This window comes from Pan paniscus, chromosome 8, assembly GCF_029289425.2.
Source record: "Pan paniscus chromosome 8, NHGRI_mPanPan1-v2.0_pri, whole genome shotgun sequence".
Classification (NCBI taxonomy): domain Eukaryota; kingdom Metazoa; phylum Chordata; class Mammalia; order Primates; family Hominidae; genus Pan; species Pan paniscus.
Window position 1 is genome coordinate 97,716,517 of NC_073257.2, and position 24,254 is coordinate 97,740,770.

General features: G+C 41.2%; 1 protein-coding gene across 4 annotated transcripts in view; it reads right to left on the reverse strand.

Annotated features, from left to right (window-relative positions):
* Nucleotides 1–24,254, reverse strand: part of GRID1 (glutamate ionotropic receptor delta type subunit 1) — a 777,975-nt gene that overhangs the window by 132,276 nt on the left and 621,445 nt on the right. For all 4 annotated transcript variants that reach the window (XM_063607779.1, XM_034931017.3, XM_034931018.3 and 1 more), the window contains 2 exons: nucleotides 3,342–3,443; nucleotides 1,689–1,886 (listed from right to left, as the gene is read on the reverse strand). In XM_063607779.1, coding sequence (XP_063463849.1) covers nucleotides 1,689–1,886; nucleotides 3,342–3,443 — 300 coding nt within the window. The remainder of the gene's footprint in view (nucleotides 1–1,688; nucleotides 1,887–3,341; nucleotides 3,444–24,254) is intronic.

Below are 24,254 nucleotides of genomic sequence, written 5' to 3' on the forward strand. Positions count from 1 at the left end.
CATGGGAATTAGAGGTACAATTTTATGCCCCAAAGTCTCAGTTTATTTCCCCAGCATAGAAGTACAATCATTTTTTTTTTTTTAGTTGGGAAGGATAGAAGATTCTTAGGTAGCTCAAGAAGAAAGGTAAACTTCTTAAACAGTCTCTGAGAGACATAGCCAAGGAGCCCAACAAAGGACAAGTTAAAAGATTCTGGCAGTACTGAAGGGCCCAGCTGATTTTGGAGACCACACAGGGTTTCTAAAGCAATCTGGACAGATTCACAATTTCCTTCTCTAATTAAGTGCAGCAACCTGGATTTCAGAGTGAAGAGGATAGATAATAGAATCCATTCAGGCTTAGGATGCAACAAAAAAATCAAGAACAGAGGGAGTCACAAGGGATGGAGGGAGGAGGGGTTTGTCTGGCCACCCATAGAGGACGCAGTATCAGAAAGGCACAGAAGCTGCAGAGAAGGATGGGCCTCAAATACACACACTACGTGGAAAGAACCAGACACAAAAGACCACATCTTGTGTGACTCCACTTACACAAAATGTTCACTGAAGCAACTCTATAAGATAGAAAGTAGATTAATGGTTGCCTAGGGCTGGGGGTGGGAATGGCATTAACTATAAGTAGGTATGAAAGATATCAATGGCATGACGGAAGTATTCTAAAACTAGATTATAATGAAGGTTGCACAACCCGGTATCTTTACTAAAAATCATTGAATTGTATATCTAAAATGGATAAATTTTATAGTATGTGAATTTATCACAGTAAAGGTGTTTCTGAAAAAGATTAATAGAAATCGGATGAATGACAGGCCTAGTGTCTGCCTTTACAGATTTAAAAAGCAAAGGGTCTGTGCTGTGAGAGTAAAAGTTCAAAAGAGTCAGAAGGACAACTTGTTGTGGTCATGCAGTGGGCTAGTGATGGTGACATGTAAGATGCTAACAAGATGCATGGGGGTGAACACTGGAGTGGAGTACAGCAAAGGTCCCTGGAGGCAAGGAGTTCAAAGTACTGGGAGTCCAGGGTTGTCCACAGGGATGTCAGAAATTGTCAGAATGGTGGCAGGAGAAATAATGGAGATGGAGGATTTGAGTCAGATGCCACCATGATAAATGATCATGGGGAAATGACCCAGTGTCATGAGATGACAAGAATGGGGACATGGTAAGTTGGCCTCATGCCACGAGTTTCAATGAAGATGCAGTTTCTACGGGAGGGAAGAAGAGTACAATTTAAATAAGTATGAGGACCTGGGGGATGCCACACCATCAACACATAGCAATGTAGACATACACACATGTGTATGAATATCTAACCTGTAGTCTATAAGGGATAGGAGAATGAGCACTCATCAGTACCCCTGGTAGGAACTAGGTTTCTGCTTCACCCTAAACGTGGGGTAGGTTCCTTGAAGGGTGTGCTACAGAGTAGGCACAGTGGATGATAGACTTCAAAGGAATGACAGCAATGGGCAGGGAGGTAACATAGAGTGTCAGAGACAAGGAGATACAAGAGCAGAAATGGATGTAGCAGGGGATTTGAAGACAAAAGAGCCTTTGTGTGGGGAGAATGGTAACTGTGGTCTGTTTAGCTGGTCCCAAGGTTTCCACTGTGCAATTGGTCAAGTTTAGATATTACCCCAGAGGAAGGCTAGGGTGCCCCTCCCCCTGGATCTGCTTTGGGGACCTACCTTGCTGATGAGCTCCCCGATCATCCCGTTCCAGGAGGTGTTATGGAGCTGGTGACCGTACCTGCCATCAGGGGCTTGGTAAATCTCATATTTAAAGCCCAGAGCCTTGGCCAGTGCATCCAGGACATCTATGGAGAACCCTTTGTAGCGCTTGGGCTGTCCTAGGATGTTCTCAGCCACCATCACGAAAGGCTCTTCCTGAGGACAACAGAATGAAGGTTCTCCAATTAAATAACAGGTTCATCAACACATATTTCCAGTGTAATGTTAGAGAGAAAGATCTGATTAGAACATTTGCAGTTCCCCAATTTAGGACTCGAGGCTCAACTTCTCTGCCTTTTTCTAAAAGCAGTTTATGGACACTCAAGGAACAGTGCACAGGATGATCACTCCAATCAGTAGGTCCATACAGAGGAGTGGAGATTCATTTGTCCTGTGTTATGTCATCCCAGGCTCTGCCCCAACCGCTAGTTCCCTGAATAACATGGTTTGTTTTCCTTCCTCCGTTTGTAACATCCATGCAGAGCTAGGACTGTATCCTTAGAATATGCCAAAATTATATGAGGCCCACATAAGAAACATGCAACTTCTCATCCAGGATAGTAAGTGGCGATAAAGCTCTGTGACATTAGGTTGAGAGAAAAAGCATTATATCTACTGGCTATACTAGAAAGTGGATATGGATATGGATTAACTGACCAAGGCCAGACCAGAAGCCAAAGGGTAGGACAGAATTCAAACCCAGAGTTCCGAGTTCAAAGCCATGCCATGCTCACACCTGCACATGTTGTGCTATGCCACATGTGAGCGAGGTGGTCATCTGAAAAATGTCTTGGCACTCCCCACCATTCCCCTTCCTTCTTGTGTGAAACTGAACAAGGGGCCTTTGGCAAACAGCTCCAGGGAGTATAGCTCATTAATTTAGTTGTGTTGGGAATTAGGGTGTAAAGCTTATCTGTGGTGTGCAAACAGAGAATGCAGAAATACTGTTGCCAAAGGTTTCTAAGCCAAGGGAATGCTAGTGTCTGCTGGGAGAGAGGGGACGTTTGGGCACGTGTGACTCAGCCAATAAGAGGCAAGTCTATAACGTCTCCTGCAGTTTTTATAAAAATGTGAAAAAAGCAATTGAAAGGAAGATGTTTTTAAAGTCTCTTACAAATGCAAAAGTCTATGATTCCAGGACACCCATGCAGAAAAGTTGCAACCACCAAACAGTCTTCATTCTGAACTTGTGTCACATGAGCCCATCACTGGTGTTGGGTGCTAAGAGAATGTCCTCCTCCAGTATCTATCTTGGGGTTCTGGCTACCAGAACAACTCTCCTAAGGACCAGTAGTGGGTCTAGATCCATTTTACATCCAAGAACAAGTGGAGCAGCTTGGCCCCCTCTGGTCCTCAGAGGAAGCTGTGAATGAGAAGTCCTTTTCTAGAGCAGCTCAGGGACTTCCTTTGGAAGGCACAGAGGTCCTGGGGCAGAAACTTCAATCTCACTCTTCCTTTCATTATTCACACAATTATTTGAATGAAAGGCATTATGAAAGCTCACAACACTCCTCAAGACTCTCTTCTCCCCAAACCCAGCATTAAACAGAAAGCAGCCTCTGATTCAACAGCCTGGATGGTGTAGCTCCCAGGATGTCCCCATGATCCTACCAAGACAGTCACCACTTTGAGAGTCAATCCTTGGAGGCGGCTGCCCATGGGCCTCTCTTGCAAGCTGCCATTCAAGCCCTTCTCTGAGTCCCATGTCGCCAACTGTGAAGGAAAAATAAAGATTGTGAAGGATGGAACTGGCACCCGTGCACATCATAGGACCTCGGCTCCTACACTGGGATCCTGAATTAGGCAGGTAGGTGAACAGTAGTCCCCTGGAGTTCCCAGAGACCCAGAGCCATTTTAAAACCCTAAAGAGAATAGATATATGGTAGACAGAGTTACATGTCCTCCTTCAGCTCGCCTGGATCTCTATAGAGCTCAGCACAGCCCTAAAATGAAACCAACTGGTGAGAACTTGTCTCTAGAACAAATGTTTATGTCCAGTTTTATTCTGTTCACCCACAGAGGCCATGTCACTGTGATGCCTGCAAAATACCCTCTTTCTTTAATTACTCCTTTGACTTGCCCAGGCCACAAGGCCCTTGAGTTCAGCCATTGCTCCCTCCATGGGTAGGATGAAGCTCAGCAGTAAAGCAAGTAGCAAACACTCAAGTGTACAGCTTGTCTTGCACCCCGGTGCCTATGGCAAGCAGGGTCAAGAGCTTCCTGCCTGTTTTCACTGTGGTGCCAGCTCCCTCATTTTCCTTGATAGGCAGGTAGAGGCTAATGGCAGAGTAAATGTGCTCTGAATCTGCTACATTCTCTTAAGCCTGCAGAGTATATCCAATAGCCAGATGCATCTCTGATAGTCACCCTAAGGTGGTCAAGGAGAACCTACCTTGGCTCAGAAACAATGAGGAGACACAGTTGTTCATGAGACTGCTTCCCCTCCCTGCATCCTTGCAGGGTCTATACAATGACAAAACTTTTGTCTGGGAAACGATTCTCGACTATTAATGGGGAAGACATAACAAAATGCAGATACCCAGCCCCATCTCAAGTCAACTAAATCAGGATCTCAGGGCCTGAGCATAGGAAGTGTTAATGCCTCCTGAGTGCTCCGGATACTGCAGCCAATGTTGAGAACCCCTGCTCTTCTAGGTCACTGGGCCTCCAACTTGGCTGCATATTAGTATCTTTTAAGGGGGCTTTATAATGAAGTGTACTGAAAGTTGGGCCCTACCCCCAGAGCCTCTTATTTAATTGGTCTGTAGTGGACTAGAGATGGATATTTTAGCTCCCCAGGTGATTCTAATGCACAGCCAGAATTGTGAACCACTGCTGTAGATTAAAGCCATGATGCTCAAACTATGATATCCACACAAATCACCCAGGGATTTTGTATGCACTTTCTGATTCTGGGGCCTGAGATTATTCATGTCTAACAAGCTCCCAGGTGATGCTGCTGCTGCTGCTGCTAATCCATGGACCACAATTTAAATAGCAGGGGGCTAAAGGGTCAAACTGCCACAGGCAGTATATACTGTTGTCAGGGAAAATCCATAAGACCCCCTAGTTAACCTGAAGAGAAGAAGAACCCCAGTGGAAAAGTGCTACTGGGGGCCCTAAAGTAAAGAATGCTTCTACTCTGTCAGCATTTCCCATGGTCCTGACATCTGCAGCAGGGTCTGCACACTGAGCCCTGACTATAAGGCCATAGAACCTGAGGAGTCATTCCTCCTGGAAGAGTCAACAACTCTGAGATGTAAAACCATCAGAATAAGAGATGGAGTTCTAGAGTCAGTTTTAAAGAAACCTGGAATTTCCTGTTGTCACCTTGGACATGATACCCACCAAGACCCACTCCATCCTAAATAATAGGGTGCCTTGGTGTGATGAATAAATAAATTAGTAAAAAAACATGGCCATGTACCCCAAAGAACCACCCACCGCCACCACCACTAATTAATTTGGGGGCATTGAGATAAAGAACAAGTGAAGATCTACCCAAAATTCTGCTTAAAGACTTCGAAGATACCAAAATACCACACTTTGGGTAATGATACAGTTAAAAAAAAAAAAAAAAGCAAAAATCATGGCTATTTCTCCATTGGACCTTAAAAAATAGGCTGGGAGCTGTGGCTTATGCCTGCAATCCCAGCACTTCGGGAGGCCAAGGTGGGTGGATCGCTTGAGTCCAGGAGTTCAAAACCAGCCTGGGCAATGTGGTGAAATACTGCCTCCATAAAAAATAAAAATAAATTAGCCAGTGTGGTGGCATACACCTGTAGTCCCAGCTATTTGGGAGGCTGAGGTAGGAGGATCAATTGAGACCAGGAGGTCAAGACTGCAGGGAGCCACAATTGTGCCACTGCACTCCAGCCTGGGCAACAGAGTGAGACCCTGACCAAAAAAAAAAAGAATAAGGAAGGAAGGAAGGAAGGAAGGAAGGAAGGAAGGAAGGAAGGAAGGGAGGGAGGGAGGGAGGGAGGAAGAAAGGGAGGGAGGAAGGGAGAAAGAAAGGGAGGTAGGGAGGGAGGGAGAAAGAAAAAGAAAGAAAGAAAGAAAGAGAGAGAGAGAGAAGGGAAGGGAAGGGAAAGGAAAAAGGAAAGGAAAGGAAAGGAAAGGAAGAAATTGCATTAAGATACAGAATTGGTTCCTACAGCTGGATTAAAATGCTTGTCAGAGGGAAGAGGACAAATTCAGACAAATGGGGTCAAGGGGTTGATTGCCTCTATTCTTTGGATGTTCTACTATGGACTCACTGGGGCAGGAGTGGATATTTATTTGGGGTGCCTGCATCTGCACTCCCATAACTGCTTAGCCCAGGTGCTGGAGCTGCTTAGCCCTGATGTGTGTCCTGCTACTTCTCTTGGGTGTAGGTGGAGTTATAGAGGTCTTCTTGACCATCCCAATGGCTCACAGAGTCATAACAGAAGACATCTTGTCCTAATGATGATGTGACCATTCCAGACACTCAATACTCTTATCCTGCACCAGGACCCAGATTCCTAACATCTGCTGCCAAACCTTCCTGGTACGGTGAAGGGGCATCTTAATTCTCTACTGTCTTGGCTTGGATGAGTGTTTGGAATGGAGCTCTGTGCATCTTGATCAACAAGGCTTTACCTGTCTTTCTAGTGGGATTATAATCAGAAATTAGAATGGAGGATGGAGGCAGGAAGAAACAGTTGGGATGAAGCCCTGAACATCATTCTCTGCTTCTGGCTCACTGCTTGGCTCCAGGATGCACCACCTCAGTCCCCCTAGACCTTTGCAACAGCTTTCTCATTGGTTTTGCTGCTCTCAACCTCTCTTATAGCACATCCTTCAACAGGCAAGTGGGTAGCTTTACAACAAATAAACTCAAATATGAACTATATTAATTAAAATATTCTAATGAATTCCTTTTTCTTACAGAATAAATCCTAAGACTTTTCAGTTTGGCCTAAAAGAAAAGCCTTCCTCATCCAGAGCCAATCCTGACTCTCAACCTCACTTTAGTTTATGTAGTTACAGTACACAAAAATCCCCAAAATCCCTCCTTCTTTCTCAGGCACACCACATTCCCTCCTGATATTTGTATCTAGTTTTTCTCTGCCTGGAATGCCCTTTCTCCTCTTCTGGGTCTGGTAAACTCTTACTTGTTTGTTGAAATAAGATTTCACTTTAGAATGGTTTTAGATTTACAGAAAAGTTGTAGATACTGTACACAGAATGTCAATAGATCCATAAGCCAGTTTTTCCCATTAAGATATAACATTAGAATGACACATTTATCACAACTAATGAATGTTCAGCCCAAAATCCATGATTTATGCAAATCTGCAATAGAAATGAAACAGAAGGACCTCCAGTTCCTTCTACTCTTGGCATAAGTCAGTGAGTCAGCTGTGGCACTGGGGTTTCTTGCCATGTTCTCTGGGGTCAAAACTCTGTCTTCATAAGCTGTCTAGAGCCTCAGGCTCTTAGGCTAGACCTGGCCTTGCTCATTCCCATCTCAGGATCTCCAACCTTGCCTCGAATTCCAGGCTCTCCTCTCCAACATTAATTTCTGTAACTGGAGAAGAAGATGGGAACTTGGAGGTGTGAACTTAGCAGACGTTCATGAGTCAGTAGACCTATGTTCTAATTGTTGTCACCACTTACCTGAGTGACCTCAGATAGCACTTGACAGCACAATGCTTGAAACATAGAAAGAGTCAACAAATATTTTCTCAATAAAGTAAACTTTACTGAGATTCCATCATTTTTTTTCTTTTCTTTTCTTTTTTTAGACAGGATCTCACTCTGTTGTCCAGGATGGAATGTAGTGGTACGATCATGGCTCACTGCATCCTCCGCCTCCTGGGCTCAAGTGATCCTCCCACCTCAGCCTCCCAAGTAGCTGGGACTACAGGAGTGCACCACTACATCCTACACATTTTTCTGTATTTTTTTTGTAGAGATGGGGCTTTGCCATGTTGCCCAGGCTGATCTCAAACTTCTGGGCTCAAGAGATCCACTGGCCTCAGCCTCCCAAAGTGTTGAGATTACAGGCATGAGCCACTGTGTCCAGCTGATTCTATTTTCTTATCTATGAAATGGGAAATAAAAATCTTCCTTGCCTACCAAATTGAGGGGCTGTTCAAAGAAGAAAATAACTTTGAAACAGTCTATTATAAAATAGCTTAATTAAGAATCACAAAGTAAAGAACCAGGATATAAAACCGTATACAATATGACCTCAATTATGTTTTTTTAAAAGCAGTGGTAAAAACGGGAGAAGACACATTAAAATGTGATATGTGGATATATGTGTTACATATAGGTGATGGAATTATAAGTAATCATTATTACCTTCTTTATCCTCTTCCTGATTTTAACAGGATTTTCACTAATAGGAAGTAAAATAAGCTTTTGATAAAAATGACTAGAATGGATGATTAAGCAATATCCTATCACGTGCACTTGTATGAATCAAAACTGCATGATGGGGGAGCAATTGGAGTCAAATTACCTGTCAGTATGTCAAGGCCAATCTGAGAGTCAGAACCCAATAAATCAGTGCTTTGGCTGTAAGGAATTTTGGTCTAGGGGTGCCTCATCTCCTAGAGGGGGCATATGGCTAGTTTGACCAGCACAGCATCTCATATTCTAGGATCTCTCCAAGATGGTGGGAGCTCTGTAAACTGTTGAGTTGGGAGATAGGAAGTGGCCACAGCTGAGGCCCAGATCCATGAAGATAAGCACTCCAAGTAATCTTTCTCTGCTGAGAAAGAGGAGCAGCTTCAAATCATTTTAGTTAATATTCAGACAACCTTAATACGAGAAGGCCATGTAAATTAAAATGGAATTTCATGAAGGAAAAAAAATTCTTCCAAGCCTATTATCATGCTTCTTTCTTTATCTAAAAGTGGTTAGGAATTAAAAGTATTTTTGTTTTGTTTTGCTTTAATACAGACTTCTGTCTCCCTGGCCTTTAGGCATCCTGTACCCTGGTAAAGCAAGAAAAGAAAATACTTCAAAGCAAAAAATCAAAATTCTGCCTTTCAAACACATCAAAGTGCAACTATGTTCCAGGATTCAGGATCCTTCATATTGGGTAGGAAAGTTTATTATTCCCTCACATCAGACAGAAGCCAAGTGCCCCAGGCTGAGTGAATCTCCCCATTTCCACAAAACTGTGTGATCTTGCCCAAATCTTAAGACAAGAGTGGTAAACCTCCATCATTACTGGTCAAGGCCATCCGTCTGCAATCCAAAATATAAGGCCAGAACATAGAAAAGCACGGTTCACAGAAATAATCCAGTGGAATTTTTTTTATGTAAATGAAGGCTTTAAATGGATCACCAGCCTTGTAGTCACCCAAGATTAGGAGAGACATGCATCCCTCCCCCATCCTGAGGGGGTCTGGCGCTCGCCGCTCTGAATGCTCAGGAAAATGTTTCAGTCAATAAAAGCCAAATGAGGCTGATGGGCTTGATAAGTGGGAAGCCAGGAAAAGCTTTTACCCAAAGAAGTCCCAACACTTAGTCATACAGCTCCAGACCATTTCATTTGTACATGAGTGAGTCTACTCTGACTTCCCCTTGTATTTTGCAGACAGAATTTTGTTTACAGGATCGATGAATTTATGGCCGCAAACACCCACTTTTGACAGCTGACCTGTCAAGATCAGTGCCTGAAAAACTAATTTCCAGCACTATTAAACAAAACAAGTACTGCTGCTATTTGATAAGACAGCTACGGTTTTCATTCATTGCTGAGATCTGCTCTACCCAAACCAGAAATGTGGATGGAGCCAGAGGTTACAGCACAATCATCACTTGAAAGGAGATATATGGCCTCAAAATCTGATTATGACAAACAACTGTGCAAGAGATCAGCCAATTGGAGAATATATTTCACAAACCACTGGTCTCAGGAAAATATATTTCCCAAGTCAACCAGGATGTTCTTCAAGTTAGTGTGTCTGAGTTGTAAGATGTGGGGATTTGGGACTTTGTGGCCCTGTCCTTAATAAATGCAGGGTTATTAACCCTAAATGGGACGGGCATCCTTTGGAAGATTGGGCTTTGTGTTCTGTAGACTAGTTATAAAGGCGTCTTAAAGTGTCATTCTCTTTTCATGGGGAGGAAGAATAGAAACGGGTGGCAATCTTACTGTTTTACAGCCCAGAGACAAAATATAACCAATTTCATATAGAGAGCATTGTAAATTCCTGTGAAGGGAAGGAGAGAGGAAGGGAGGAAGGAAGGAGGGAGGGAGGGATGGAGGGAAGGAAGGAAAGAAGGAAGGGAGGAAGGAAGGAAGGAAGGAAAGAAGGAAGGAAGGAAGGAAGGAAGGAAGGAAGGAGGGAGGGAGGGAAGGAGGGAAAGGGAGGAAGCAAGAGAAGGAAGGAAGGAGAGAAGGCAGGAGGGAGGGAAGGAGGGAGAAAGTGAAGAAGGGAGAGAGGGAGAAAGGGAGGGAGGGAGCAAGGGAAGGAAGGAGGGAGGGAGGGAGGGAAGTAGGGAGGGAGAAAGGAAAGAAGGAAGGAGAGAGGGAAGGAAGGAGAGAAGGAAGGAAGGAAGGAGAGAAGGAAGGAACGAAGGAGGGAGGGAGGAAGGAAGGAGGGAGGAAGGAAGGAGAGAGGGAAGGAAGGAGGGAGGGAGGGACACAGGAAGAAAGGAAGGAAGGAGGGAAGGAAGGAAGCAAAGAAGGAGGGAAGGAAGGAGAGAAGGAAGGAAGGAGAGAAGGAGGGAGGAGGGGAGAGAGGGAGAAAGAGAGGGAGAGAAGGAAGAAAGAGGAAGGAAGGAAAAAAGGAAGGAATGAAGGAAATAACCCAAAATCTCATGCTTAATAATATCCAACAAGACAATGGATCAATAAGCTACACTGTCACAATTTTACAGCTCAATGACAAATACTCTGTTGGTAAGCTTGTCTCAAGGTAGTATTGGAAGGCAAAAGGTGAAGATTTTATGGCCATGTCTATCAGACCTCACAACCACATCTGAAATCCCATAAGAGCTATGTTCTCATCAACCAGTGACTGCCATGATCTGAGTGCAGATGGCCCCAGCCTCAATGATGATGGCCATAGTGGGTCTGTCATTATGTCAGTGCATGGGCTTTTCTAAAACAATAAGTCATCTATTAGGGTTTTTTTTTTCTTTGTTTACTTCTATTGGAAAGCAAATGGGCTCAGAGTATGTTTCAAAGGATCACAGCCTTAAATAGGGGTAAGGTGAAAGGGAACTCACTATCTTGAATCAGCTTGATTTGGACATTCGGCCGGCACTGATGTCAGATAATCCATTGCAAGCCTTAACCTTCAGCTAAATGCAGGAACAACATGTTTAGATACAAACACAGCACGTTGGAAGGAGAGCGTGAACATCTGAGGGTAGAATATTAATATTGGTAGCCAGGATTCCTGAAGTAAGGTATAACTTGAGAGTTCATTTTGGGAAGCCCAGCATATCAGAGCCAATGAACCTGGGCCTTGGAGGGTATGGGTCACAGGAGTTGGCAGTCAGAGCCTAGTTAATACACCCACTGAGGAAGAGGCTAGGACCACTCTTGAACATCTCAGGCATGTGTATAGGAAGGAGTGATTATCGCTGTCTGAGATGGAGAGAATTGAGAGTATCCATCTCAGTTAGGACCTTTGCACAAGGAATTGAGCCTTTGGTGAAAGACATACTTTCTTAAAAACAAGTCCTAGAAGGATGTGTGTTACGTGTCCAGAGGACAGAGCTGTAAGAAACTAAAAGAAGAGTGAAATGGAAAGGAGAGCTATCATATACAGGGGCTTTTGAAAAACCTTTAGCAAGGATGGGGAAAAGATACTTCCCAGTGGTGCTGGAGAGAAAGGCAACGAAAACCAGCAGAAATACCTTCTGCACTGGCAAGAGATCACTCATAATGAAGGCAATGGAAATGCTCAAGCTCTAGCTTCTACTACCTTAAAGCCCAGGCCACAATGGTCTGAGTGGGCTCACACAGGATAAAAGGACTGACCAACTCCAATAATGCCATCAATGGAGACTTTTGTCATATTAAGAGCAAGGATGGAGGCAGGCAGTTCCACTTCTGCTTAAGATATAGAAAGGCGTGAGAGGATTTTGGAACAACAACAACAGTATGATATATATACATATATATATATAACCATGTATTATATTCATATATATACAACCATATATATATGTATAACCATACATATATACATATATATAAAGTTAGCCTATAAGAAACTTGCAATTGCAAAACCACCCTTTGAACTGAATTTCAAATGGTACAAAACCACTCCAAGGAGAGACAGGATGCAAGAAGTGTTTCTGCTCTATGGCAGAGCATGGAGCAAAAGCAGGTGGTAGTTATTAAAGTGGGTAAGAAGAAAAAACCCTGGAATTTTAACAATCTTAAAGGTCAAATGTGGGCCAGCAGGACAGTCAGGATCCCCGGGCCCTAGACTCAAGGGAGGCCACATCTACTCATCAGCTCTTCTCCACCAAACCTCCACTGGATGGAGCAGGAAAAAGAAAAATATAAGCTACCATCCAAAAGTTATAGGAAAATATCAAAGATGTGTGTACCCAATAAAGGATATTTATCAGGTATACATAAAGAAAACTTACAAACAACTCATTTTTAAAAATACATAAAGGACTTATTTTTCCAAAGAGGAAGACATGTGATAGGCCAATATGCACATGAAAACATACATGCTCCATATCATGAGTCATCAGGGAAATGCAAAGTAAGGTCACAAGGCAGTACACTAAACCTCACTAGAATGGCTAAAATCAAAGACTGATGTTACCAAGTGTCACTGAGAATCTGGCAGGCAAAATCTGCAGCCACATTGGAAGACACTTCAGCAATTTCCTATAAAGTTAAACATATGATGTTAAGCCCAGCAATTCCACTCCTAGACATTACATAAGGGAGATGTAAACCGTGTCCATACAAAGGTCCATATGTGAATGTTCATAGAAGCTTTATTCATAATAGCCAAAAAACTGAAACTCTCCAAATGTGGATCAGCTGGGTGAATAGATAAACAAAGTGTGAGATATTTACACAACAGAGTACTACTCAGCAATAAAAAGCAACAAGCAACTGACACACACAACAACATGAATAAAGCTCAAAAGCATTATGCCAAGTGAATGAAGCCAGACATAGGAGACTGCGTGCTTTGCCGTGCTGTTAATATGGCATTCTCGCAAAGGCAATATTATAGGTACTGGAAATAGATCAATGTTTGTCTGGAGGTGGGGATGGGAGAAGGGTATCAAATGCAAAGAGGAAGGTGGGACATTTGGGGAGTCTATGGAACATAGACTATGGAACATAATGGAAGTGTTCTATATTTTGAATGGCCTGGTGCTTACATTACCATATACATTTGTCAGAGCTGATCAAACACCCTATACCTCAAATGGATAGATTTATTGCACATACTAAATAAACCATATGGTTTATTTAGATACAAGTATGTGCAATAAATCCAGCCATTTGAAATCACTATATATGTAAAATCATTATATATATATAGCACATACTTGTATTTAAATATAGTTAAGGTTTATTTAGATACAAATATGTACCATACACACAAACACACACACACACAATGATTTGTTAAATGATGGGCCATGTGCTAAGGAGGTAGGTAGTGGCACTAACCTGTCACATGACTAAACTATGACCTATTGGCAAGGATGATAAGAGAAAATGATTGCCAAAATAACATTATAGCCGGGCACAGTGACTCATGCCTGTAATCGTAACAACTTGTGAGGCTAAGGCAAGAGAATCACTTGAGCCCAGGAGATTGAGACTAACCCAGGCAACATGGCAAGACTCCATCTCTAAAAATAAACAAATAAAAAAAAACAGCCAGGCATTGTGTCATGCACCTGTAGTCCCAGATACTCAGGAAGTTGAGGTGGGAGGATCACTTGAGCCCAGGAGTTCCAGTCTGCAGTGAGCCATAATTGAGCCACTGTACTCAAGCCTGGGTGACAGAGTAAGACTTCAACTCAACTCAAAACAAAACAAAACAAAACAAAAGAAAACAAAAATAACATTATGATCAATTTTAGTACTCTCAGGTGACTGTGCTTTAATTACGTGGAGCTAGATGGTATCAAGTGGCCAAAAAATTATCGATCTCAAAGAACTAGATGCATCATTATAAGGGTTTAGGAAGAATATAAGTACAGTTTTAACTGCAAATAGTTCCATGGTGTGTGGGGGGAAAAAATAGATTACATAACATTATATATAGTATGATCCAACTTTTTAAAAGCTTATTTCTCTTTGTGAGATGGTGCACATATAAGCTTAAGCTCAAAGGTAGTTATAAGTAGCTGTTTCTGGCATTGGGTAGAGCAATGGGATTATAAGGAATGTTCATCTCTTGCACTACACAGTCCTATAAGGTTTGAACTGTTTTACCTAGAGGAAGCATTGTTTTTATAATCAGAAGAAAAATGATAAAGCAATTTTCATTTTGAAACTGCAGTGCAATCTAGCTTATGACTGTAATGTTGATTTCGTACCTCTCTTTAATTGTTTCAGGTGTGTTGGTTTTTTCTCTCTAAATAAACTGCAAGTTCCAGCAAAGGCATTCTCTATAGTGGGACAAGCCAGGCTGGAATTCTGTTTCTTCCACAGATGAGCTTGGGGACCTTCGGCAAATTGTGAACTGGTCATATTTGTTCTCTGGGCTCAAGTGTCTTCATGTGTTGCAAGTTCCATCAGATATTAGTTATTGTTATTAATAATATGATCTCTCCTCTTAAGTCTCTATTACGCTCAGGCTCATACTAACAGATTAGGAGATTCTTGTTGGTTTTAATTGACCCAAATTAATGACCCTATGTACACTATACCTCAGTCTGAAGTCTGACAAGACACTTCTGACAGTCAATTCTATGAGTTCTTACATAGAAAAAAGTGGCAGGTGTCTCCCATTACACTCTCTCAAACTCTGGACTGGCTCCTCTCTCTGGAACATCCTTCCCTTCCTTTGTCCTCTGCCTCCTACTCATCCTTTCAATATCATTCTAGAGATTTTTCCTTGTACCTCCACGAAGTACAAGGTAGTTATAAGTAGCTGTCTCCCTTGGGTGAGCCCATGATATCCTGACCATACCCCTGTGGAAATGCCTTTCATAATATATTAAAATTTTACATCTATCTGTTCACAAATACACTGTACTTTTTTTTTTTTTTGCAATGTAGTCTCGCTCTGTCACCCAGGCTGGAGTGCAGTGGCACGATCTTAGCTCACTGCAACCTTCGCCTCCCCAGTTCAAGCAATTCTCCTGCCTCAGCCTCCCGAGTAGCTGGGATTACAGGTGTGTGCCACCACACCTGGCTAATTTTTGTATATTTTTAGTAGTGACTGCGTTTCACCATGTTAACCGGGCTGTTCTCGAACTCCTGACCCCAGGTGATCCACGCACCTCAGCCTTCCAAAGTGCTGGGATTACAGGTGAGCCACTGAGCCCAGCCCACATAACTTTTTGTTAAGGCAGAGACCATCTCTTCTTCATTTTGATTTGCTCAATAAAATCTTGTTTGAAAAACTAATAATATTGATCATCTTCTGGGTGCTTCCTCATTAAATGGCTGGAATTTCATTCTTTTCTTAGACTCAAGGTCCCAGATTATGCCTCATATTTGAAGCTCTGCAAAAGGTTTTCTCACTCAGTGCTGATTTATTTAGAGTGGTTGAAAGTTCCTGGGTTGGATTTTGTCTTTTGCATGATTTTGTGTTGGAAACTTACTTTAAGACTTCTAGTCATGGTAAAGTATTTGAATAATAAATATATATATTTTTAAACTCGCTTGATATGTCTTTACCACTAGGCCCCTGTTAGTGTGTGGTCAGTGGGCCAGGAGCATTGCAGCATGTCTCCATCCCACATCTACTGAATTAGTTTCTGCATTTTGACAAGAGTCCCAGAAGAACATAGGCACAGTAAAGTTGGAGAAGAACAGTTTCTATATCAGGGTACCATCATTTTTTGCTTGGGACCTTTATGAGCTGCCTTAACTATCCTTCAGTTTCTTTTTTATGCACTCCCTATCTAAGCCTCCCTCAATCCAGCTGCCAGTTTTCTCTTTTTCTTTAAGAAAATTGCTTTATTTCATTCTTCTCAAAATTCTCAAGTGGTTTTCAATTACAGTTGGGTCCTCCTTTTCATGGCCTGTAAGACTCACCAAGACCTGATCCATGTCTGCCTTTAACCCCAACCATCACACTTTCTACCTCGCTCACTACACCCCACCGACACTGGCCACCTTTCACTTTCTCTTTCAAGCCAAGGTCCTTCCTGATTAGGAACTTTGTGTATATCCTTCACGTTCCCAATAAATCTTATCTCTGACATTCACATCTCATGGTTGGCTCTTTCTCATCTGGTGGGTCTTGCCTGATGAGTTTTAATCTTGATAAAGGCCTTCTCAGGTTCAATCTTCCTAAGTATTTTAATATTTTTAAACACAAGACCTTGCTATTTTCTTCATACTTCTCAAATATTGAAACTGTGAAAAGCACCTTCCACGATAGGGAGGATGTCTATTTTGTTCACCAGCATACACTAAACATCTGACACACTTTCTGGCACATGGCATGCACTTAACAAATTATTTGTTGAATCAGGAAATAAATTAAAGAACTAGTTGATGGATAGTTCTTTAACTATTCCATAAAGGACCTTGTTTACCATACAGTAAATATTTTAAGTTGTCTGGACCATATGGTCTCTGTGGTCAACTACTCCACACATTGAGTAGTGGAGTTGGGTTCTAGTAGACTTTACTTAGAAATTAAGCGGCAGGCTGCATTGGGCCCAAGGGCCATAGTTCGTTAATTCCTGAATGTTGATACCTTTATTATATTGTTCCCACTGCCTAGAATGTTCTTGCTTCAATTACATATTTAAAAGCACTACCTTTCTTTCAAGGTTCAATTGTCACTTTAAAAAAATTGTTTAATTGCCCTGTTTTCAGGAAACCCCATTTTATCTCTCCAACTAGAAGTGACAGATCCTCCTGCATCTTTAACGCATTATGCTTACCCCTTTTCATGGCACTGATCACATTCATATTTCCCTGACAGTTCCTGCAGCAGATTGTATTTTCTAAAGATGGTTGTGACAATATTCCCCATCCCACATGCTCTTCTGTAATGTGACTTCTCCACCTCCTATCAGGAAGAGAAGTCTAATTACTCTTCCTTTAAATCTGGTCTGAATCTGATGCTGTATGTCTTTGGGACTAGGTCAGAAAGGGCCATACAGTGTCTGCTTAGTTCTCTTGAGATACTTGCTCTAGGACAAAGCTTTTCAACCTGACACTATTGGCATTTGGGGCCAGATAATTATTTGTGGGTTGGGTGTGGGGGCTATTCTGTGCATTGCAGGACGTTTAGTGGCATCCTTGACCTCTGCCAACTAGATGCCAGTAGTGCCTCTCCCCCGACTCCCCGGCCCCCCACCAGTGTGATAACCAAAAATATCTCCAGACATTGCCAAAAACCCTTGGAGGATAGAATTATGCACCCCCCACCACCACCACCACCCATTGAGAACCAATTATCTAGGAGAATCCAGCTGCCCGCAAAAAGTACAGTAACCCTGAGACCACCATGCTGGAGAGACCACCTGTGGGTCCCACATGGATCCCATATGTGTCCAGCCTTCCAATCACCTCTGCCAAAGCACTAGACATGTGAGTGAATCCATCTTAGACCCTTAAGACAGGTGCATAAACTAGCTGAGTGTCATTGAGTGACTTTAGTTAACATTAGAAGAATCCCCAAGACAAGCCCTGACCAAATTTCTGACATACAGAATCCATTAGACATTTATAAATTATTATTTTACAAAATTTGGGGTTGTCATGCAGTAATAGTAACTTGAAAAGAAGTTGGTCCTGGAAATACAGTGTTACTATAAAAAAATATAAAATATGTGGAATTGGCTTTGAGACTGTGTCTAGGAAGGAAGATAGGAGAACCTTAAGGAGACTTTTAGTGGAACCAAAACTCAAGAAAACTACTGTAGGAGTTTAGGGGAAAATATTGGAAGCTGAAAAAGAAGCTACTTTTGTTATTAGGTTGATGAGAAAGTAATTGTGGTTTCTGCCATTAAAGTAATGGTAAAAGCCACAATTAATTTTGCACCAACCTAATATCTAGTGGCAGAAAATTTTAGAAATTTTTCACATGCAGTAATATGGAAAGTAGAAAATCTATTTAATAAACTGGTGAATCTAACTACTGAAGTGTCCAGGCAGAAATTTGAATGATCCTTTGGTTTCTCTTAATTGCATGTCATAATGCATGCATAGGTGCATAGATAGCTCATAGATTAAGTAAAGAAGGGATTCTGTTTTCAAGCAGAATTTAAATAAAGTATATAGAAGATAGAAGTCAAGATTTGTTGGATTCAAAAATAAAACATTTTTTATTCTCAGTGTTTTCTAGCAGAAAATTCCAAAATAAGAGAGGTTCTCAATGCAAAGATCAACTCCTGCAGACTAGCCAGAAAATGTGGACCCATGAAAGGAAGGGTATACCTGTAAACCCTTTCTTAAGACTTCATACATATTTAAAATGCTGCCTTGAAGACTTCTCAGAAAGACAAAAGACCTTCTATAGTCTTAAAGATGTACCTCACAGACCTTCTCTGTTAGACAACAGAAATTCTAAAAATCCCTAGAAGCCTGTTTGGGAATTCAAGCTAAAGAAGAGACTGTCAGAAATATTTGCAAGTGTGGCTTTTATCTAATGTGGTCAACAACTGATAAACTTAATTTTAAAACCCACACAATTTTTAAAGTAATTGTAGTGTCACAAACATGACCAGGTTAGACAAAATGGGTTAGAGACAATGCAGAATAAGAGAGACATTTAGATCCCTGAAGTATGGGAAGGAAATCAGCTGCAAAAAGAATCTACATTTTTTTTTCTCGAAAAGTAAGGATGATTTGGGAAGAATCAAGAGCTCAAAGAGTAGAGTGAAGAAACAAAGAAGCAGTAACAAGTTTTAATTGAGGAATTAACGACATGAGACATGAATAGCTGGATATGAAAATTGGTATTGACCAGTGATCACTATGTGCTTTCCAACTCCTCCTCCTTACAAATGGTAATCCTTATTGCAGTTATCCTATCACTGCCTTACCTTCATATATTGATTGCAAGGGAGTTATATCATTTGTCTCTTTGGATTTAGGTATTCAGGTTGAAAACCATACTTGGGGAGATGTATCCAAGAATCTGTACTCAAAGAGCTTCATCTGTACCTCAACCTGACTTAGATGATAAGATCCTAGACTTTGGGTCAATGCCCTAAATGGTACGAGTCTTTGGGGTTCTTTTAGACAGGGAGTTGAGAGTATTTTTTCCATTCGAGAGGGGTGTGAACCATTATAGCCATCAGAAGCAGGATAGCAGGTTGCATGTTCCAAGTCTAGCAATAACATCATCCTATGCTCTTCTAGAAAGTGACCTTGTCGCTTCCACATTTACATACAAAGCCTAACCTCACCCCTCTCCCTTCAATATTGATTGGTTTTATTTGTAATTTCTAATTGTTGTGGAGGTAACATTTTGTGACTTCTGAGTCTACATTCTAAATGGCCTTCAATTTCCACTTATGACCGTTGCACTGGGGCAAGCCAGCCACCATATAAGAGATTCAACAGCTTGAGATCAGCATGCTGAAGAGGCTACATGTAGATGTCCTGGAATATAGTTCCAGATGATCTCAGTCTTTCAGTAACTCCCACCAAGGTACCAGGCATGCAAGTGAAGCCCTCTTGAACCCTCCTGAGTACAGCTAAGTGACCTCAGTTAAAGTCACCCATCCAATCCTGCAGAATCTATGATATATAATAAAATAAAACATGATGAATATTATATAAAATAATATAATAAAATTATTGCTCTCTTAAGCTGTTAAATGTTGGGGTCATTTGTTAATGCATCAATAATAACAGTTTCTCATGCATTTGCCTTTATGCTCATCTTAAAAGCCTGGGCTGGTTTATTCCTCTCTGTATTCCCACAGCATCTAAAATGCTGCCTCCCATACAGTAGGTGAACTTGTTTACATTCTACAAAGTATTGTCACACATAATATCTCATTTGAGTGTCACCAACACTTTGTGAGTTAAACAGAACAGAAATTTTTATCCTCAATTTTGCTGGTGGAGAGACTTGAGGCTCAGAACGGTTAGGTGATTTGTGTCAATTAAATAATCCAGAGAGCCTGTAAACTCAGAACTTCTGAATCAAAGCCCATGGGGTTTTCCTCACAAAATGCTTCCTATGCACATAGCAGTGACTGTATAGGCATTTTGTTATTTAATGGAGGAAGAAATAAAGGAAAGGCAAGCAGGAGAGAAGAAGGAATAAAAGAGAAAAATGTTCCAAAGGTGGTTAACTTCCACAGTGATGAAATCTCATCTGGACTGGGACTGCTGATGAAGCCCAGAACTTTGACACAATCCTGAGGTCAGCATTTTGCAAGCTTCCATTCCCCTTACATCTTACTTGACATTCTAGGAGCCAGATCATTGCACTGGCACAACCTAGAAACCTCATAGGGCTCAGGCCTCCTTCCTCCTGCCCCTTCCTCTTAGCCCCATACTATAGAGGTTTCTCCAACTGCACAGAAGGAAAATGACTCTCATTCACCCCCAGCACCAGAGTCAAAGAATTATTCTTACCCAGAAAATGGATATAAGCATAACAATAATAAAGCCTACACCAGAAAGTGATTAGTCTATGTAACCTGGGAGTGATATTAGGCAATAGGAACCAAGAGATAGAGATTTTGAAAGCATTTTCTGTTACGGGATAGCAGAAGCCTTGAGCCCAGATGATCTAGCTACCAAGACAGTGTAAGGGGTAAAAGATAGGTCTTCCCATATCTAATTTTATCTTTCATAGTCCATAATCAGAAGGTGAATAGTACTTGCTTTCAGTACCAGTAAGTCTTCTTTAGTTTATACATGTAACTGAGATATGAAGATAACCAAATAAATCACCTTTCTTTCTACAACAGTTAAAAGAGAAAATGATCAGTACATTACTTTGTAAGATTAGAGGGGACTCTGTTTCTGATGAGCTTGAAGGCTGTGTTCAGGGAAATGAGTCATAGGAGTGAGGTGCACCTGCCCACCGTAACTGTGTACATCTCAAGGTCGGCAGCCAAGAGTGTCTGCCTCTATGTGGCCTCCAAAGACCCTGGGCTCAGACATTCAAACATTCAGTAAGAACATCTGCAACTGAACTGAAAGAAATGGAATGGAATGGAGTAGAACATTCACATAATTCCACACTGATTGAGGAGCAGTACAATATAGTGTAATGTGCTTCCACTAAAAAACCTGAGGATCAAGGGTGAGATGCCTGAGAAACATCATGTGGCCTTAGTCAATTCATGTGACTATCCTATGTTTCACTGTCATCCCCTGAAAACCAGGAGCAGAAGTTCTTAATATCTAACCTCTTCACCAGTGAAATCATATGGGTAAAAGAGGGTTGAGAGCTATAAAACTGACCAAAAATTGATATCGTATTAGCAATATTAAAATAATTATTATCTTTGGCAGAATGAATTTGGGCAGACTTCAGTTTGAATCCTACCTCAATTACATACTAATTATGGCTTTAAGGAAGCTAATTAACCCTTTTTAGCCTCAAGTTTTGTTTCCTTAAATTAGAACACATATTAACATTGATAGCAGGTCCTCATGAATTTCAATCTTCATCAATGCTCTAATCGCTTTGAAATTTATATTTCTACATCAGGTTTCTTCCCTGAGCTCCAGACTGAAATGGCCAGGCTCCAGCTTGACATCTCCACTTGAATACCTAATAGACAACTCAGAGTCAAAAATTTCAAATATACAACCTTCCATCCCCAAACTCCTCAAGCACATCACACACTAATCTTTTATTTTCCAAATATTCCATCATCTCAGTTACAAACACCTTTATCTACCTCATTACTTAAGCCAAAGATTTCAGAGTCATCCTTGATTTCACCTTGCACACAAAAGCCATCTGCTAGCCATGTTTACTCTACTTCAGAACTCTATCCAGAAACTGCACCATATCTATTACTACCTCCCAAATCCCAGCCACCATTATCACTTGGATCACTGAAACTGCTTTGTAACAGATATCCCTATTTTCACTCGGGCCTCAAGGTGACAGGCAGTTACTATTCATCAAATATCAATATGTTCTTCTAAATTTCTCAGCTTCATTCCAGTGAGTTTGGGGCCATGTGCCTGAGTTCTAACAAATGGGAGTGTTAGCAATGGGGTCTCTTGCTTCTGGCTCAGAGCACTTAAGAGCCTGTGTGCTTATCCTTCCATCTCTTCTTTAGTGGCAGCCATATAGTTCACAAGTTGATGGGGTAGAATAACAGGATAGATGTTGCCTGGATCCCTGAGTCACTGCATGGAGAAGACATTCCCTAGAGAAACACCTGGCCACATCAGGCTTTCTGTGAACAAGAAATAAACCTCTATTGCATTAAGCCTCTAAAAATAACAGTCTAGCCTATCCTGACCATAATACATCCCCTACATAGGATACAGAGTGACATTTCAGAAACATAAATCATGTTATACTACTCCTTCATTTAAAATGTTCCCTTGGCACCCATTTAAAATAAGATCCAAATTCCCAAGCATAACCTACAACATTCTATACGATCTGACCACTGCCTAGCTAATAATATCCTATCACTTCCTCCTAGTAATCTAAAACAGCCACACTGGCCCACTTTCTGTTCCTCAGACAGTCCAAAACTATTCCCAGTTTAGAGCCTTTGTACATGCTCTCCTTCTGGAAACATTTTCACCCCAGAACTACTCTTAATAGACTTCTTGCATTAGTCAGTTATCATTTTCCCTAAAGGGATTCCTTATCATCCTAAGTAGACTCCCCTACTAAGTCCTTCTCTGTCCTGTATTCCTATTGTGGTTTTCAATAGTATTCATAACTATATAAAATGATCCAACTTATTTTATTATTTAGTTTCTAAACTTTTATAGATTTCTTGTCTATCTCCCCTCACTGGAATATAAGCTGCATGAGGACAGAGTATTGTTTGACCTATTTTCAGCAGGTCCTTCAGCACTTATTAAAATGCCTGGCACAGAGCAGGCACTCAATAAAAATGAATGATTATTACTATCATTACCATAAATTATAAAGATATGCATACCTATTTTTATAGTTAGCTGAATTCCAACAGGAGCATCTATTCTTAGGTGACTAGGGTGTAGATCTGGAAGAATCTTAATACATGATCATACAGCGCTCTCCCTCAACAAAAATTCAGAGAAGATTCAGCTGTGCTCAAAAGCACACAACTCTTCTGACCCATCACCAGGGAAGAATTTGGTCACCTGATCATCAGCTGTGATTGGCTGAAAGATATGATTACTCCTATTATAAGAGCAAGGCTTCTGCCCAACCTCATAGGCAGAACAACTTGCAATGTAAAATGTGAATAATTGAAAGGAAAGAAAACCAGAGCAAATACTTTCACAAAGAGAATAAGTAATTAACTAGCAAGCATGGAAATATGTCCAATCTAATAACATAAAAAGCAAGTTGTCATGTTATGCTATTTCTACTTCGATTTTTGCTTATAAAATATTTTTAAAATGAAATACCTAGCAATGATATCTAGAAATGAGCACAATGACAATACAGGGTAAACTGATACTCTGTGGAAGGTAACATAGCACTATGCATCAAAAGCCTAACAAATATATCTCTTGATCAGTAATTTAAATTCCAGGGAACTATCCTAGGGAAGGACTCCTACAGCTTAATGACAGAAACAAAAGTAATGCACAAAGATGATCATCAGAGAACTAAACATAATGGCCAAAACAAACAAAAAAGGAAACTACCCAAAATCCAATTATATGAGAATTGTAAAGTAGTTACGGTCCACCTCCTGGATATAACAGTAGGCAGCATTAAAAATAATGATCAGAGATTGTATTAACATTAGAAAATATTACGACCCACAATGTTGGATAGTAATTGAATAGGAATCTTGTAACAGTTGAAGAAATGTTCAGGTTGATAGAAATAGAATGTGTTGGATAGGTGGGCCCAGAGGGGGCTCTGGGAGAAAAGGACATGAGATGAGGGAGATTCTAGGTGTTTACATTCTTGCAATCTCAGGAGAGAAGAGAGCCATGAACGTATAAGAATCTAACTAAACGGAGCAGAAAGTCTGGCTGAGCCAGAATTTCGAAGGCACCTCTTCTGGTTGCCCTGGTTACAGGCCCCCTTCTCTTGGTAGTGTTATTATAAATGAGACAAGTCACATGCAAATGAAATGAGCAGATATTAGGGTAGCGCCAGGTTGGCTCTAAGAAGCTTTGCCTTGGGACCAGATTTCAAGAAGAGTTTGAGAAGGGTTTGCACAGGAGACAAAGGTGATATTAGAAAGAAAGCATCACATCAAAGATAAGAAAAGACTGCTGCTGAAAGC